We start from the raw sequence: 18,883 nt of genomic DNA on the forward strand, positions 1-18,883 counted from the left end.
GTGTCAGTCATGTTTTTTGTAGTCTTTATGGCTTTTGTGCTTATGTATAGTTTTTTTTGTCTTTAGGGTTCTGTCTCAGTGTCTTCCCTGTCTTTCCGTGTTTCATGTTCCCTCTTCGTCTCTCCAGTCAGTAATGTCCCCGTGTTTGTTTCTCCACCCTGTTCTCAGTGTTAAGCTTGTGTGTCTTTGTCCGCTTCTCCATAGTTGTCATGCTTCCTGTTTTATGTTGATAGTCCTTGTCCTGCATTCGGCTCATTTGTCTCGTTATGTCAGATTAGTCCCCAGCTGTGTTCCCACCTGTTCCATCTTCTCGTTATCCTACCTGTGTATTGAAGTCCTTAGTCTCCCTCTGCTTGTTGTTGTGTTCTCCACGTTAGCTGTGGGCCCTTTTCTCGTCATGTCTTATCTGCTTTTGCTAGGTCAGGTCTTATACTCCAACTTTACATTATTTGTCCTGGTTTGAGTTTTTATTTATTTTTGTAGTGTTCATGTATTTTGTTTTCAGTTCATTTTTGCCAGCAAATAAAAGCTGCTGCTTTAAGGTCTCTGTCTCAGAGTCCTGCTTTTGGGTCTAATCCCTGCCTGCTACACAGCTTACCATGACAAAAACCTGTGGTATAAATGTGATCCTCTCAAATGAAATCCTCTCATTTTCAGAAAAGTTAACCTCTCGCCTTGAAGTCAGTGTCACTGAGATTTAAACTTATCTGAGACTTTTAGTACATGTAACCATGGTATTGATTTAAAAATTCTACATTGTCTTGTCGTGTAAGTTGTCTTGAGTTATTACATTCACAAACTTGGGTGTACGGTGTACATTTTAGGACATCCTCAGGTCTCAGGAAAAAAGTCGTCAGATCTCAGACAAAAAGCTGTCAGGTCTCAGACCACAAAAGGTCAGGTCTCAGGAAAAAAGTTCTCAGGTCTCAGACAAAAAAAATGTCAGGTCCCAGGTGTCAGACAAAAAAAATGTCAGGTGTCAGGAAAAAAGTCATCACGTCTCAGGTGTCAGAGAAAATAATGTCAGGTCTCAGGAAAAAAGTTGTCACATCTCAGGCAAAAAAATGTCAGGTCTCAGGTCTCAGACAAAAATTCATCAGGTCTCAGGAAAAAAGTCGTCAGGTGTTTAGCTTCCGGGTAACAAAGAAATGACATCATTCACATAGATTACTGATTGGTGGCGCTAACTCGAAATTTCGAGTTTTCTCAAAATTTTGAGGTAATAACTCCAAATTTCAAGAAAATAACAAAATTTCGAGTTATGGATCCTTTTATTTATTTTTTAGTGGCAGAAACGGGCTTACCATTAACTCAAAATTTCGATTTATGGATCTTTTTATTTATTTTTTGTGGCGGAAACGGACTTACCATTAACTTGAAATTTCGAGTTATGGATTCTTTTATTTTTTTGTGTGGTGGAAACGGGCTTACCATTAACTCAAAATTTCGAGAAAATAACTCGAAATTTTAACTTATGGATCCAGGATTTTATGGATTTTGTCTGAGACCTGACTTTTTTTTGTCTGACACCTGACGACTTTTTGTCTGAGACCTGACATTTTTTTTTGTCTGAGACCTGACGAGTTTTTTCCTGAGACCTGACATTGTTTTGTCTGAGACCTGAGACCTGAGACCTGAGGACTTTTTGTCTGAGACCTGATAACTTTTTTCCTGAGAGGGAGGATGTCCTAAAATGTACACAGTATTGGTGTCCACAGCGACCGGCTACATAGCAAACTTCTTTTAGATAAAGATTACAACACACACATAACAAAATACTACCCTTTTTGACAACACTATTTTGATTTTATTTAATGTAGTGCAAAAAAGAAAACAAAACAAAAAAATAAATAATGTATATACTACATACTATATAAATTCTTGTGTTACTGATCCTCTGGTGCAGCTTAGCAGGGGTACATGGTCTATGTCAACACATAGGCGAAGACTAAGACTTCAGATTTTCATGGCATTTGTCAAACTCAGACACATATTTGTTTGAAATAACTTGCAGATTTTTCACATAACATGGAGGACAGACTTTGTCCCTCATCATTTCCGCTGGACAAATTTTATAAGGTGGTCTTTTATGTGAACATGACACACATTTTCTGCGCCCATACAATAAAAGAGATGAATGACAGTGAGGTCAATCCATCAAACGTTGTTGCCCACATGGATCTAAAACAGGAAACATTATATTCAAATAATTTCTGATCTTTCCAGCTCCTTGTTCTAATCCTTTTAGTTGGATTCGATTGGAATTATTTAAATGTTCTTTGTTTGATCAGTTTAATCGGTTTTCATGATCTCTGGAATTAAAAGTTACACTACGCTAAATTAAATCAGGTATATATGTATTTGGGGTGGCACGGTGGTTAGCACTGTTGCCGCACAGCAAGAAGGTCCTGAGTTCAATTCCACCATCAGGCCGGGGTCTTTCTGTGTGGAGTTTGCATGTTCTCCCCGTGTTTGCGTGGGTTCCCTCCGGGTACTCCGGCTTCCTCCCACCGTCCAAAGACATGCAGCTTGTGGGGATAGGTTAATTGGATAATCGAAATTGTCACTAGGAGTGAATGTGAATGTGAGTGTGAATGGTTGTCTGTCCCTGTGTGTTGGCCCTGCGACAGACTGGCAACCTGTCCAGGGTGTACCCCGCCTCTCGCCCTATGACAGCTGGGATAGGCTCCAGCGCCCCCCGCGACCCTGAAAAGGATAAGCGGAAGCGAATGGATGGATGTATTTGGTTAATTAGCAACCAAGGCTTAATGTCTGTTTGGTACAATTCTAGCAAGTACTTGGAAAACAGAGCTTTTCATCTAGTGTATAATTCTCGTTTTGAACAGGGCTATTCTAAATATTATTGTGTGGATGCCCTAAAGGGCTTCCACACTATTGTTTTCCTGTTTCTCTTTATTCTTTATTATTCCTGTTGCTTCCGTACGTTTTTCGGCACTTAACTACTCCTCCAGTTTTCAGCCGATTTTCTCAGTTCAAACTCTAAACTGTTCTGCCCTTTCTGCTAATTCCAGCTATGACTTTTGGTGTTTATTACTCTTATACTTTTTAAAATATTACACTTTTTTCCTTTAATTTGTCCCATTGAAATGAATGGGAAACTTCCACAATTCTGCTAAAACTTGCTTGTCTTTCAAACTTAACTACGTTCTCATGCTTTCACCTAGAAACTCCATTCAAACTTTAAAATGTTCTCAGATTATTGGGCTATTCCTGTCTGATTCAGCTTTTTCAGATCTTCTACCGTTTTAATCTTATCTCTCTTTAAGTTTTCAGTTGCAAAATTGTGATTTTTCAGAAAATACATGCGTTGCTATGGTTGCTATGCAATTAAGTCAGAGTGAGTGCTGGTCCGTTCTGAATTTTCTCTTCATGTCTAAACAACTTCTTGCTACTCGCTCAATTTCCACTCAACCCCCACAAATTATACATCAAAACGTAGGTATTTTTGCTGGCTTTCAGAAAATGTCACTATCTTTATTGTGAGATTTACCGTTTTTTCGCAATTTGCCTCGGAGTGACACAAGGTCTGACAACTCCCCATTCAAAGTCTATGGGGAGGTTTTGAAATTCAGAGCTGAAATTCTGAAACGGGAGGCATTTTCAAATCGCCATATCTCTTTAACAAAGCAAAGTTAGGACATGAGGCTTGTGCCAATATATCTTCAGACACTGCTGACTCTCACAGTGGAAGCAGTTTTTACAATTATCTTACCGTTAAGCAATGAATTACGTTTGTTTGAGGGGTGGAAATCTGTCCTTCTCTCAGTCTTCAAACTCTGGAAATGAAGCCGTTTCTTCTCTCGTCATATCTCCGCGACGGAGGTAGAACGAGCTATGAAAATCGCAGTCAAAATACACCAAAGTCCGCTGATTCACCCAGTACAAGAATTATGCTGCTAGCCCTCCTAGTTTTTGAGTTACACGACGTTTTGTAACTCCAAAAAACGGCGTTTTTCGCCTCTCACCCGATCTATTTTCTGACTGCCCAAGTATCTGTCTTTCAGACCGCCGCCCCCTTTCCAGGTGGCGCAATCAGTAATGACACGGCTCTGCAGCTCAAAGGTCGTGGGTTCAATCCCACCTTGGTCCACGTTTTTTTTTTTTTCACTACAAATTTATACACTATCACAGACCTGTAATTTATATTGCTAATTTATTACAATTCTGCAAAGTTTTATGATTTTAGCAGCTTTTCTAATATGGACCTCAGATTCTTGTTAACGCTCCATGGCAGAAACAAGTACACAGCCTGATGAAGCAGACTGAGGCAGTACCTCTGATTGGTGAATTTGAGCAGAACCAGGTTGTTCTTTCATTTCATTTCTTTATTTATTTCACACATGGTTCAACAGTGTTTCTTTTTCTACATACAGAACCTTCTGCCTCTTTTCAGTAGAAATTCTGCTCATTCACCTCATCTCTTGTGTTGGAGTGCCCTCTTGTGGCGCCTTTTGGGTAGTGCCTTAGTAAACGTGAACACTGCAAAGAAGTGGTATCAGACTGGTTTGTAGTGGAGGAATTTGTTGCCAGTTTCTTTCATCTTTAATCGGTATTCATGTTGTAATGTAGTAGTACCACAATATGGCAGAAACACTATGTTTTGGCACAAATACTTTGATTTGCTATACTTTACCTTCTTCACCCCTGTAGGAAAAATTTTCATTTTTTTCACCCCTTTTCAGCACAAATTCCAGCTTTTTTGGCTGTTTTCAGAAAAACAAAACTCTTTTCAGCAGAAACTCTGCTGATTCATCTCTTTTCAGCGCAACTTATTGCTTCTTTACCTCTTTTCTGCAGAAATTCTGCTGATTCACCTCTTTTCTGCAAAATGTTCAGCTTTTTCACCTCTTATCAGCACAAATCTCAGCTGTTTTCAGAAAAAAAACTCTTTTGACCAGAAATTCTGCTGATTCATCTCTTTTCAGCGCAACTTATTGCTTCTTTACCTCTTTTCTGCAGAAATTCTGCTGATTCACCTCTTTTCTGCAAAATTTCCAGCCTTTTCACTTCTTCTCAGCACAGTTCTCAGCAGCTTCTGCTCATTTAGCAACATTGTCAGTTGCTCCATCTCTGGTTTTTGAGAGAGTGAGTTTAGCTCAGTGAGATGAGCAGCTGCCTTTAGACCAGCAGGGCCAGGTTCGAATCCTGCTCAAGGCGACATGTTTTTTTTCACCACCATGCAACTTTTTGCAACTTTTCATCTTTTTCAGCTTTTCAGCAGACAGCTTCAGCGTTAAGGCATCCACACAGCATTTTCGCAGGAAATGCAAATTTTTCTAGTTTTGATTTAACTTCTGATTTTTGCCTATTTAGAATTGTAGTTTAAAGATTTTCTTAATTGCTTAAGTCTCAGTGAAATTAAAATACGTTTTCCAAGTGATAATCCTTCTTTCCGGAATGGACTTTTATCTTGTGCTATAGGCTACACTATGTACACTACCGGGCAAAAGTTTTAGAACACCCAAATTTTTCCAGTTATTTATTGCAATTCAAGTCGTTCAAGTCCAATGAATAACTTGAAATGGTACAAAGGTAAGTGGTGAACTTTCTCTGTCTGCATAAAAGCAGTGGTTGAACACACTGTGGTACCTCACCCTTGTGAGCATCAGTTGAACAGTAGTGTGTATTGCAGAAAGCATTGTGTTGCTACAAAAATGGCAAGAAAAAGGCAATTAACAATGGAAGAGAAACAGATCACCATAATACTTAAAAATGTAGGTCTTTCCGACATTTTGTGTGATAGGTGGCTCACAGGACAACAGCTTCAAGCATAATAGTGATTGCAGAAAGCAAGTCTCAGTTTCAACTGTGAAGGGAAGACTTCGGGCTCCAGGTTTGACAGGAAGAGTTGGAGCAAGAAAGCCATTGCTAAGATGTCAGAATAAGACAGAGAGGCTTGCCTGGGCCATGAAACACCACCATTGGACTACTGAAGACTGGAAGAAGGTATTATGGACTAATGAATCAAAATTTGAAATCTTCAGTTCATCACTCAGGATCTTTGTACACTGTCGGGTAGGTGAAAGGATGGTTCCACTGTGTGTGGCACCAACTTTCAAACATGGAGGAGGAAGTGTGATGCTCTGGGGGTAGCCATGACGATCTTTTGATTTTATCACCATCTTCTGGAGCGCTGCAGTGTAACACGCAATGTGGACCTAAGAGCTTGAAAAAGAAGGAAACTGGACTTGTATAAATCTGCAAAGATGTTTCATCTCTCATTCAAGAGACAAAGATGGCCATTTCCTGGTTGTGGGAATAATGTTTAAATTGTAGATTATCCTTTGTTTTATTCTTTATGCTGCTGTAGTAGTCATTTTAATTGCAAGATTAATTACTTTCCAAAAAAGTCATATTACCTCAAATCTATCAAACTGACAGAATCTGAATTTAAATCAGTAGTTTCTGAAACAGCCCAGAGGTTCTATATATTTGATATCTACCTAATCAAGTGAGCAGTGTGTGTGTGTGTATATTCTTTTATTATGAATTATTTTTTTTAAATTTGATCTTTTATTGACCATCGTGCCAAGGAAAAACAAATCTGCATGTGAGTCGTGCATATTTGCTGTCAACCATTTTTGCTATTAATTGCTTAATAATGCTAATTTCTGTGCAATAATAATGTAAAGATTCCAAACATGTATCAAATATGAGAAACTTTGTGTTAAGGGGTTACTGCTTTGTGTTAACCCAATTTTTTAATGTTCTAATAGGCAAGTTCTTTAAAAACGTGACCTTACAGACTGTGTCCATGAGTGTGTACAGGAACTTGTGCAACAAAGGATGACCTAGGTGCAACTCGCAGCAGGATTTCTGAGAAAAATGTAGGGTCACATGGAAAACAAAACCAAGACATAAATCGTACAACTTTATTTTACGTAAAAACTCCATTTTGCTTCTCAAGAAAACTATTCCCGTTTTACAATTCCAGTGACTGGAAGCAGTAGCAAACATATGAAAACATGTCAGTTGTGAATCGATCAGTAATATTTTGTCTCAAATTTAATCCTGCTGGTTATTGAGAAAGCCCCTATAGAGTGATGCTTTTTACGACTATCATGCAGTGATCGGCTGTCTGTGATGAATCCAGTTAAATGGCCCACTTTCACCTGAACTGTTCTGTTCTAAACAACCAGAGCTACAGGAAAGGATCTATTTCACCTCGTAGTGCTATTGATACTTGTCTGAAAAGGTAACCTTTTAGTTAAAGGGAGAGCTGTACAAAAATCCACCACTCTAAAGGCACTCCCCTAAAGCACTAAATCAGAGCAAAAAAAACAAACATAAAAAACAAACAAAGAAACAAACCATCCCACCACATCCAGTTCTTGTCCCTTTGTTCAAAGTCAATAAAAATAAATTCACTTCAGAGAATAATCACACTGACCACAATGCAACAAGACTGCTACAAACAAGCTGGAAGGGCTGACACCTATCAGCATCGCTGTCATTTGTTTGAACATATGCTTTGAGACATCATTTAATCCACAATATTTCCCATTTTCAGTAAATAATCTGACACATCTGACTGTAGTAACAGTAGGGAGGGTGAGGGAAACGACAATTCAGAGGACACCACTGTAAGACAATTCAAAAGGAAGCTGATTAAAAAAAAAAAAATTAACAGATGACTCCACATGTTTGGGACATTTAACAGATACTTAAATGATAACACATACTTCTGGCAGACAATCAGTTTAGCTCAAACACATTGTTTTGGGTTTTTTGTCAGTTTTAACCTTTTTGGTTGTCCTTCCCTACAGGAAAAACAAAAAACCTTCTACAGATTTTACTAATAATGAATATTTCCTCAAAAAGGTACAAATAACAGGAAACTTAAAAAAAATAATAAAAATAAAATACGGCAGTCAACATATACATCTAAACCTAATGCTATAAACTGCATATATCAAATGAATGGCTGCACTAGGCTGCCGACCTAAAGCTGAAAGAACTCATCTGATTTATGAGGGCTGAATGATCTACTTACTGAGTACACGTCTTAAAAACTAGGAGAGACTGGGGTTTTTTTTTTGGTGGGCAATAAATTTGCTGTGGAGCAGGAAGAATAAAATGAGATGGGAATACATTCAGTACAGCTCAGATTTTTGCTTCTTCAGCTGGCTTTGATCTCACTACATTTGAGAAGGAATTAATGAAAAATAAAATGTTTAAAGTTGAGAAGGGATACTGAACACATGAGTCTGAGAGGAGAAAAAAAAAGTGCAACTGGCGATGCATTGAATTTTGGTGTCAAAAAATATATCAAACGGGGTTGAGGGGAACTGAAAAAAGATAAAAATAAAGCTATCAATCACACCGACTGTGATCTGCTCACAGTATCAGAGGGCACTCTGGATACAGCATTCAATATCAAACAATACTGTAGGAAGAAATTAAGAGAACAAATTCCAAAACATGGTATATTTACATGTCTTCCTGTCCATCCGGTGACTACTTATCAAACTAATATTTTTGGGGGAAAAAAACAAAACAAAAAACCTCATTGTGAAGTTGAGAGAGGGAGCGGCACTCTCACTGCCTGAACAGTCCACCGTGGTGCTGGTGACCAACAAGATGTCTTCATTTTTTCTGTCTGTTGAATGCTGAGAACAATCTGTAGGATGAATATAATTTCATGATGACTGGCTACCATTCATCTTGGATCCATCACTGCAGTACTACGCAGCCACCTTGTTCTCCTTCTGCAAAAATGCAAAACAAAAGTTAATCATTTCCTCCACTCTGCTTTATTTGCTAGAAAAAAAATACATGTGAGATCTTCAGAGAGCATAAGAGATGGACACAGCCTCCATGACACCTCACTGTTGAGCAAAAATCCTGGTATGATGCCTTAAGATGAACATTTTTGCTGTCATGATAACTGCAGAGCGAAGTCAAATGAAACTGGACGGTCATCGGTTAACAACTTGTCCATCACAAGTTTCTATCGTGGATAATTCTCCCCTTTCACTCTTAGAATGGCCATATTTTACACGATGAACTTTGTGTTTCAGACAATGTCCTGAAACTAGTGAGTTCTCAAGCTCATTGGGAAGGTGCCTACTGAGATACTGAGTCTTTGTTGCTCACTGACCCCTACAAGACCACAAGGGTTGCCATTGAACAGAACGCACAACGCGCTAGTAAAGTTCAATTCACTTTTTGTATATGGAAGCTAAGTCCATCTTATGCCGTCTATAATGAGAGTTCATAAAGGATTTACCCTGTATTCAAAATCAGAGAACTCCCGGCCTCCTCTGCCACCTCTGAATCCGCCTCTGAATCCAGGTGGAGCACCCCGGGGTGGTCCGAAGGAGCCTCTGCTTACCGGTCGCCCTCGGCCTCCACGAGGCCCCATGAAGCCTCGGCCACGGAAACCACCTCTTCCTCGGTTGTGCCTCAGAGGGATGCCGAACGTCTCAGCGTTCATTCGTCTCTCTTCAGCCCAGGTTGGCCTACGATCCCTGAGACACACAGACATCAATAAGGATCCAGATTTTTTTCTAAATAAATAAAAGCCACATGAAAATAAATTTACACAACATAAAGAAAGGCATCAGAGGCTAACATGAAATTTTATCAAAAATTCATTAGAGAGTGAACAAACCAAGCATTAAGAACTACAAAAAAAAAAAAAAAAAAAAAAAAAAAAGCAGGTGTACATCAGTGAAGTTCCAACTTTGGGCAGATGACAAATCATCAAAAAGTTTGTTTTTTTCAGAATTTTCGTGCACACACAAAAAACCAAAGCATCTTTAGTTCTTCAGAAGGCGGCAATGGACCGACTAGTAGCAATTCGGTGTCCCATTCACATGCGAAGCCTCTACTAACATAGAAAAATGCATCTCCTTTTGAAAAACCTCTTTCACCTGTTTTATTGAAAGAGATAGAAACAAGTCTTTCAGCATACTGATTAAATACAAAGCATAGTTTATGCAGAGGCAGACTGCAGAATCTCCAGAGGGGCACAAAAAACACCGATTCTGACCTTTTTTTCTTCTTCTTAAGTGCAGCTCTACACATCTTTGAAGAACCTTGCTGGCAGTTCACATGTCAAATCTGCTTGTTGTGTAACTTTCGATTTTGTTTTATTTATTTTTTTAAATATATAATCTGGCCAGGCTGAAAACACAAGTGTACAAGTGAATCTTTTTAAATCTAATATGACTACACGAGAGACTTCACATGAGAGATATAGACAGTGCAACACTTGGATAAAATTAACTGCTCTGTGACTTTCTTTTTTCAGTTTCTGTTATTCTTGTACCAGTGCAGAATTGCAACACCAGTTGTTTAGAAAAAGCAGGTTCACTCTCATCAAAAGTGGGTCTAGCGGTGAATGGTTCATATGTTCACACAGTCTAGATTTAGTCTTTAAGTGCAAGCGCAGCTAGTGTTCTGCTTGTTGGATAATGGTGTGGGGTCTGGTTTGAGGGTATACGTACGACCTACATCCCATAAAAGTGACAAAACTTAAGTCACTCAAATCTTAACATGCCCTTGTGTAACTAATGCACCACAGAACAGATTAAAAATAAATAAATGGACGTATTGAAGTACCTGGTATCATCACAGGACAGGTTATCAAAGAAGGACTTGGACTTGTCATAGTAGCAGGTATTTATCACAGCCTCCTCCTCCTCAGCAGCACCTTCATTGGCTGGATGCTCCGATTCCTCCCCATTGAGTGCCTTTTCAGTTTTGTCATCTGTAGGAAGAAATGTTGTAAAATCAAACAACTTAAAATGCCAAAAGTGTTAACATTTGTATCATGGTACATATAGTTTTAGTTGCTGCAGTTTAGGACTCGTTTAAGTGGTACCTTTGAGTTTGAGCTTGTTCTGGAGCTCTTTGTCAATCTCGTCTTTGTGAAACTGGGCGTTGGCAGTCTCAAAGTCAAAGTCTTCATCAAACTTCACTGTGCCATCCCTGCGCACATTTACTTTGCCTCTGCTGCGGTTTCCTCTTCCACGGCCGCGGCGGTTAGAAGGCTGAATGCCAGCTGAGAAACAACAGAAACAAACTTATATGTTAAACTTTAAAAAAGAAAAATAGTGCTTCCCACTTGATAAATTACAAAAGTACATTCTGAGGGAACTTTTCAGATTTGGTTGACGTGAAATGAGCCTAAAGCATTTCAGGAAAAGCACTGCCGTCCCAACATGAATCCAGTAAAGCTTTTCATTATGTATTTAATTTTCAAAACTGAGTGGCTACAAAATAAAAACCAACCAAAAAAAAAAAAACCAACCGATGAACACATCAGTAAACAGCAGTATGTGTTGTGGACATTACTGACTGAAGGTGCAAATTACTCACCACCTTGGCGCTTGTTGGGATCCCGGTTTTCAACTGCACCCTGTTCATTATCTGGCTGCGCTACCTTCTGAACCTCAGGAGCTGAACAGCAAAAGAAAAGAGTCATCAATTTAACTTGGCAGGGCTTTGGCACTGAGGAAGACCATAAATATGAGCTTCAACTGCAGCACAGGTTCAGGTTTAATTGTATTTATTAAAAATAGAATAAATTCAGACGTTAAACTCTTGCTTTTGGTTCTGTAGAGTAGCCATTACCAAACATAAGATCCAATTCAAACTTTAATCATATCCTATAGCCTAACACCTTGCTTATGAATTGCTTGATTAGGCTGATTCTCTATTAACAGCAGTATTTGATAGCCAGTGTTAAATTTTAGTTCTTTCCACGCTAACAAGATAGAACAAGCTGATAATCAAAGACATCAGAAAGTTAGTATTCTTTACATCCTGTGGCTTTGCATACTTTAAAAAAAAAAAAAAAAAAAATCAACATTAATGATTAATGTTAATTTTAAACTAAATTTCAAACTTTACTCTTTTGCTCTGTTATGAACTTACTACAAATAACTTTTTAACCAGCCACAGCCTACACTCTGAAAATCACCGACAGCACTGCTGGACCGTGCTGGTAAGAAAATTGACCAAACCCTGTTGGCTATTTTACCTTTTCTCTGCTCCAGGAGATCTGGAGGCTTCTGGCTGCCAGTGGTGGTGGTGGTTCTGGAAGCTGCCGCCGCCCCTGTCTGACTCCGCTGTCCTACAGGTGCAGGTGGAGCTGGGGCAGCTGATGGTGGGGCCTGCACTGCCTGTTCCAGGGTGGGACTCTTTCTTATAGAATCCAGCTGGGGACTAGTGCGTCCTGCAAACAAACAAACAGCAATTAAAAGCTGTTCCAAAGTAGCTGCTCTTATGGGAAAAAAAAAATTTCACATTAAAAGTGTTGAGTGAAAAACATACTGTCCATTAAAGTCCTGCTTGTGCAGGACTTCACAGTGTAAGCATTTTACTTGTATTTGTAATAGATTTGTGTCCAATGTAAAACATTTTTGGAGTATTTGTGAGTAAAAGTAACATTCAGCCCAATCTACTTAAAAATTTAATACACAGTAGCAGTGAAGATGATTCTGTCAGAGCTGAATGATAAGCTTCAGCTACTCACAGACTTCCATGTTACTGGCAGTGGATGACACAGATGTTCACTGACAAAAAGGTAAAAATCGAATCTGTACATTTAGAGAGAAAATTTGACATGTGTCTTTTATACATGACCTCTCCTTTGAACACTTTAAAAAAGGTCCAGGCTTCACCAGTTTATTAGAAGTATGACGCAAAACTGTCTTTTCTGTTTCCAGTTCAAAACACAATAGGGACCAGGTGTGTAGCAGGAAACTCAAAGCAGTGTGCAGCTGTGATCTATTCAAATGAGCAGGAATCAGGTGTTGCTCCAAATTTGCTTGAGAAACAGATGTTTAGCTTACAATAATATTGTTTAATTGTCTGAGGTCACTACGTAGCATTTAGACAGATATGAGCAATGAATGATTTAACTTCATCTGCTACATTTCACACCATCCATAAAAGAGGGTTTGGACAGCCTTGAACAACCTAATGCTTTTTAATGTGGCTGACTTGCTTATTTCACACAGCTCCTTACCAACTGCTCCAGTAGATCCAAACTGTTGAGAACCAATGGGTGCAACACCAAACTGGCTGTATGATGGGGCAGGAGCCCTGCTGAAAGGTGCATAGGACCCAGGAGCCTGGAATGATGGAGGTGCTGCACCACTTGAGGATCCAATTGATGACTAGACAAACAAATATGCATCCAGTTGAAAACATTACAAGATTTTTAAACATAGCTGTTAACTATGACTGAAAATACTAAGATACAATTATAAAAGGTCTGATGCCTACATTTCAAAACAACAAATAACGCAAAACGAATGTGAAACTGTAGTTAGGACACAAAGCTGTTAATAAACCAATGCACGTCTTAGAAAGTGTTATCTATCTAGAAGATAGATAAGATACCATATCTAGAAGGGAAAAAAAGCCAGACTCTACTTTGAATACACTTTATTTTAACCGACTCCTTTGTTTGTGAATCTGGTTTTCAGGGCTTCTACAACAAGTAGCAGCCCTTTATTTTTTTTGTTGCTTCCTGTATTTTCTAATTGGCTTCTTTCATTTTCTTAAAATGGGCAATAATTAAAAACATTGATAATCACTTATTTTCTGTAACAAAGAAAGAAAAAGCAGTAATACAATAGTTGTCACTTTTCTACCTGAATTTCTTTATAGGTGATCCTTGTAATACAGGTGTTAGAAATAATGTTAACGATGGCCCTACAGCAAAGTTTCTTTAAAGCAAGCTTTGCAACTCACAGAATGCCTCTAGGCAATTATTTCAGTAATAATTCTGAATAGTTATCTCAATTGCTATTATTTAATTATTATAAAATCACACACACACAAACTCCACATACATAATAATTAGTCAGTGTCTCTCCCTTATAATGCCTCAATAAAGCCATGCCTGTGCAACCATGAGCCAGAATACAAGAGCCCTAAAGAAAAGCCTTTACACAGCTGTTTTATAGTAATGGAATGCACGCCAACTGACTTACTTGAACTATAGCAGGGTCCTGCGGCAGGGCACTGGTGGCTTTTGGTGGCTCACAAACCGTTAGGTCTTTAATATCACTTCCTCGGAAGATGATGTACTCAAAGACCTCATCCCGAGGAGGAATAGGCCTGTCAGTGGGCCGATCCTCAGTGCCAAAGGAGCGCACTGTAGGGAAAATTCACAGGTTAATTTACACGACTTTACTTTTTTTGTATTATTAAGGAAGAGAATATCCTTGCGTTAAGAACAGACACTGTTGACTTCACATTACCTGTCAATGTTAGAACTGAATATTATGAATTTGCGTTGGAATACAGACGAAAGAAAACAGACCCTTCAAGTTATATCAATTTTTGTTAACCACATTATTCAACATAATAAACTCCACACAATATGAGCACTTGAGATGAAGTTATTACTCTTCCCATACGCACAGCCCACCAGGTCTAAGCGATACTGTCAGTCAAAGTATTATAATCAGAGTTTCTAAAACGCATGTTAAAAAATAAACACTAAAAAGAGCCAATAAGCCGCAACTAGTGCTTTAACAAGGTATGCCTGGTGGTAAGTATGTGTCACTTGGTGCACAGCATTTGACTTTACCACAATTACAACGTAAACAAAGGACTACAGCGCTTAACTATAGCGCCACTTAGCTCTGTTGGCTAACTAAAAAGCTAACCAACAAAGCTAAATACGCTAAAAAATACTGTTTTCCTTCGCTTAACACTTTTACGCTCTTTGAGTCTTCTCTGCGTGCCTTAACTTACCTTTAGCGAGAGCTACAGTCGAGTTTTCTGTGTCAATCGTGTACAAAATTCCTTCATAGCGGATCTCGGCCTTGGAGATGAGGCTAATTTTGCTGCCGAGGTACGGTGTCCCTCCTCCGCTCATCTTCGTCCTTTAACTTTATTTACACACGTACTTCCAAAGAAAACGTTTTGTGTCACACGAGACGTCGGATGCGTTATTTTCAGACCTGCAGTTCTCAGACTACATAACATATATCGTCAAACGACACTGAATCTCACTCGCCCGCTCGCAACTGATCTCTACCACGACATGGCCGTTTTCATTTTCCTTCCCCTGCCGCAAAGGATATTGGGAGATAGGTAGCGGCCTAGTCAACTAAAGTCGCCTCCTTTTCCTCTTCCGTCCCTTCCACTGTTGCCTTTGCTTAAAAATAGAAACGAATGATGTGACAAATATATTTTTAGCTGTACTAACATTTTTGATGCAGTTTGGACTTTTATTTTGTAATTATCATTATAATATTTCCTCAAAGGGACTAACTAAGTCACTAAATAAGGATACTTAATACAGGTTTGAGATTTAGCCACAAAAAATCTCGCGATATTACACGAGATTACATCCAGAGAAGGTTTAGAGCAGAAAATTTCGCAGCCATTAAACAGTCTAAATTTTTTACGTGTCTCCCACAGCTCTCATGACGCTGTCCCTGCAAGGCACTAATTTTAAATAAAAAATAATAACAACGGTTATTTTCATTTTAGTGTGAATGTTTTTAGGCAGAGGCTTCTGAGCAGTTATAGTTAGGCTAACTCAAACTAAATACTAATTGTGAAAACATTTTTAGTTAACCACAAATAAGTAAATAACTAAATAACTAGATTTCTGAAAATAATCAGAATAAAATAGCTAATATAAAATAAAAAACAAACAAACAAACAAAAAAACCCAAAGGAAATGTCTTTAGCTTTAGCGTTTGCTATTATGCCAATAAAACTAAATAGAATAGACTAAATAGAACTTACATAAACTAAAGTCAAAATATTTAGAAAACAGACAATATTAACTCATCAAAATGTTATTCCTTGGCCAAACAAATTCATAGTAATGTCGTGGTGATGTAATGTTGCAGTGTTGTGATTTATATTAAAAAATAATGCTTTCATTGAAGTTATTTAACGTTACTTATTGTGTGTTTTGCCTTGTTTTGCCAGAACATAAACTGTAGCTATAACTGTACAAAATGTACAAACATTGCAAAAAATGATAAGAAAAAAACTCCATAATTATTGCTAATAATATTATTTTTTTTAGTATTTTACTTTAAATATTACTGTACTTTTTACTAATATTAATGTACTGTACTTAATACAATATACAACTTATTACAATCTTTCAACATACAACAATCAAATACAGCTACCATAAAGTTTTTAAAATTATTATTGTCATTGTTGTTGTTATTTTAACTGCTATAAAAAAGTATTCCCAATTATTCCTGATCAAAATCTCGTCGTCAGAATAGACCAGTGTATTATTCTTTTCTCATAATGCCATTTCATTTCAACCCTGCACGGCCTTGCTATGTTGAGCCAGATTGAGAAATCTCATATTTATTATTAATATTTATTATCTTATTTTAAGACATTTTAAGCTATTTTTTGTATGTTGGATTAAAGACATTTTAATTTAATTTAATACTTCATATTTTTATTTTGTCATATTTTACCTAATTGTATTTTTTTCATATTAGTTATTGCCACATTTCCTTTTATTTGATTTAAGATACAATCCTAATGATTTAGGCTATTATTTTACAGATTGTGTTAACTTCATTTTTAACTGCTGTAAAAAAGTAATTTACTAACTGTATGGATAATAAATGATATATTTCCCATCTGACCTTTTGCAAAAGATGCACAGACAAAGGGAAAAAACAATATCAAAATCAGACCTAATAATTATATAACTTCTGAATAAATGCTTTGTTTCAGATCTATTTTATGTATTCATTAACTTAGTAGCTTTATGTACATTATAACTGTCTTATATCGTTTTAAAATAATCTTTGCTTATTTCTTGAACATTTTTTTCTCATCTATATATGATTTTCTTTAAATATGGTCACAGCTCCTCATATTTTACTTTGGGATGGCGGTGTAACTGCACGGTACTTAGTATGATTACTAATTAATACTCCATGAAGGTAACACATAATAAACAGGATACAATAATCACAGACTTACGGCTACACCTAGGACGCCCCTTCCTCCATTTATACCCCCCTTGTTTAATGACGTCAGATCCATTCCCACAATGCCTAGTAACACGCAGGCGCATTGTAAAAAAATAGAAGACGGCTATCTGTGACCAGAGATGGCGGGCGCCTCCGACCCCCTGGAAGATATGCTCTTTTCGGAGGTGGATGAAAAAGCTGTGAGCGACCTAGTGGGCTCATTGGAGTCACAGCTTGCTGGACAAAGCAACCCGGCTGGTAAAGCAGACGAAAACGGAGGCGCTGGCTCTGTGGCCCCCTCTAACCATCACTTAGGAAAAACGCTACCAGCTCCAGTGAGCACCACAACACTAGAACAACAACAACAACAACAAGGACGCCGAAATAAAACTGAGATGCGCCAGGAGATCAACTCTAAAGACGTTAGCCCGGATAAGACTGTCACATCTCCTTCACCGGGCTGCAGCCCTTCTTTTGGCGAGCCTTCCACCACTTCGGGTGCCTGTGTGAGCGCCACTAGCAGCGGCTCGCAATCACATGGAGCATCCATCACAACACTGACTGCATCTGGTGTGTCAACTTTGGCATCTTCGCCGCCAGCCAGCATCAGCACCACTACATCCAGCCGGGGCTCTAAAGTTACCGTGGGCACAGGCGAGACGTCGACGGGAGCAACCCCGCCGAGAAAACGCATAACGACGCCGCGGAGGAGCGCTTCGGCGCGGATAAAGAGTTTGAACGGCGCAGCTGTAACAACGCGGAGGAACAGCAACACGGCGGTGGTCGACAACGTTAGCCCAGTGGATACGAGTGCAAGTACACCAAACTGTGGACGACCCGTCACAACCTCTATTAACACTTCGACGTTCACCTTATCCAACGCGAGCCTGCCTGTGGGTCAGTCGGCTATTGCTCTCGACAGGGGGACTCCTACTATTGCTTTGCATAGACTCCCGAGTCATATTGTTGCCAGTATAGCCCAGAACGGCAACGGGACCAGTGTTTCGGCCTTGGTCCAGCAGGGTGCTCGTATAGGACCCGTTACCTCTTCAGCTTCCCCGGGGAACCAAACCAAAATGGTCACAGACACTGGGGCTTCCAAAACAGACGACTGTCAGTCCAAAATTGTAATGTTAACCCAGTCTAGCGGTGTCAACTCTGTAGTAAATACTGTTTCCACTTCCTCTCCTCCTCTTCCTCCTCCTTCTTCTACTTCTTCTTCGTCTATTGTCACACCACCAACAACTACTACAGCTGCAGCAACAACAACAATAACAATAACTCAGCCTCTGAGCTCCATCACACCTGCTGCGTGTGTTACAGGGATGGCAACTATTTCAGCATGTGGAGCTGGTCAGACCACATCAGTGACCACCACTATTACTATGGTTAGGCCAACAGCTCCCTCTCCAACACCTGCTGTGGCTACATCTGCACAGTCGCAACCCCGTCCTGGACTTACAGCACCACAAAGGATTGTAACCCCCCAACTGATTGTCAGACCGCCTCAGCAGCAGACCACCATTCAGCTGCCCCCTGGGTTTACCATCCCACAAGGTAAGGTTAGCAGGAGGGCTAACAACCAAGTCAGAGGATCCTGGTTGTGGTTGTTAAAAGGGCTCAGTGTGTGTTGGACTCTCCCATAATAGAAGATTGTGTGTGACATCCTCCGGATTTTCCCTGGCTCAAAATAAGCCTTTGGGCATGAATAATCTACATATATGTATGGCAAGAAGTGTTGTACCTTACATAACAGAAGTTTGTGGATTTTTCATGTTATTTCTGATCATTTACTAAATAAAACTGTGTTTTATGTTTGATTAAATGTTTAAGTAAAACATTTTCATTACAGTCCTGGTGATTTTCATTTACACAACGGTCAAAATATCTTTTTTTTGTAAACAGGAAAAACCCTGATTTTCTTG

At 38.9% G+C, this 18,883-nt stretch overlaps 2 protein-coding genes across 5 annotated transcripts in view; one reads left to right on the forward strand and one right to left on the reverse strand.

The window, feature by feature from the left end:
* Window positions 1-6,879: 6,879 nt before the first annotated feature.
* lsm14ab (LSM14A mRNA processing body assembly factor b) lies at window positions 6,880-15,081 on the reverse strand. Of its 2 annotated transcripts, none has more exons than XM_019360561.2 (9): window positions 14,743-15,081; window positions 13,974-14,137; window positions 13,001-13,151; window positions 12,011-12,205; window positions 11,347-11,427; window positions 10,850-11,029; window positions 10,588-10,735; window positions 9,251-9,530; window positions 6,880-8,729 (listed from the first exon to the last, which is right to left on the reverse strand). In XM_019360561.2, exons 1-9 carry the CDS (start codon window positions 14,864-14,866, stop codon window positions 8,706-8,708), a joined length of 1,347 nt encoding a protein of 448 aa, XP_019216106.1. In that variant the 5' UTR covers window positions 14,867-15,081; the 3' UTR covers window positions 6,880-8,705. The 2 variants fall into 2 exon arrangements, with proteins under 2 accessions (XP_019216106.1, XP_003437719.1); XM_003437671.5 differs by having other exon boundaries at window positions 9,251-9,491; window positions 14,743-15,080.
* A 1,935-nt stretch (window positions 15,082-17,016) lies between these two features.
* Window positions 17,017-18,883, forward strand: part of LOC109202667 (transcription initiation factor TFIID subunit 4) — a 90,802-nt gene continuing 88,935 nt past the window's right edge. For 2 of the 3 annotated variants that reach the window (XM_019360565.2, XM_019360571.2), the window contains exon 1: window positions 17,017-18,515. In XM_019360565.2, coding sequence (XP_019216110.1) covers window positions 17,099-18,515 — 1,417 coding nt within the window. In that variant the 5' untranslated portion in view covers window positions 17,017-17,098. The remainder of the gene's footprint in view (window positions 18,516-18,883) is intronic. The other variant, XM_019360568.2, reaches the window with a different exon arrangement.

Source organism: Oreochromis niloticus, linkage group LG1 (assembly GCF_001858045.2).
Source record: "Oreochromis niloticus isolate F11D_XX linkage group LG1, O_niloticus_UMD_NMBU, whole genome shotgun sequence".
NCBI classification, from domain to species: Eukaryota; Metazoa; Chordata; class Actinopteri; order Cichliformes; family Cichlidae; genus Oreochromis; species Oreochromis niloticus.

Excerpts from the sequence above, each read along its gene's own strand:
- lsm14ab (XM_019360561.2), bottom strand. The coding sequence starts at position 14,866 with ATGAGCGGAGGAGGGACACCGTACCTCGGCAGCAAAATTAGCCTCATC. Across the intron at positions 13,152-13,973 it reads AGGACCCTGCTATAGTTCAA|TCATCAATTGGATCCTCAAG; the intron begins GTAAGTCAGTTG and ends TTGTTTGTCTAG. Across the intron at positions 9,531-10,587 it reads CTGTCCTGTGATGATACCAG|AAAAAAATCTGGATCCTTAT; the intron begins GTACTTCAATAC and ends TTATTTATTTAG.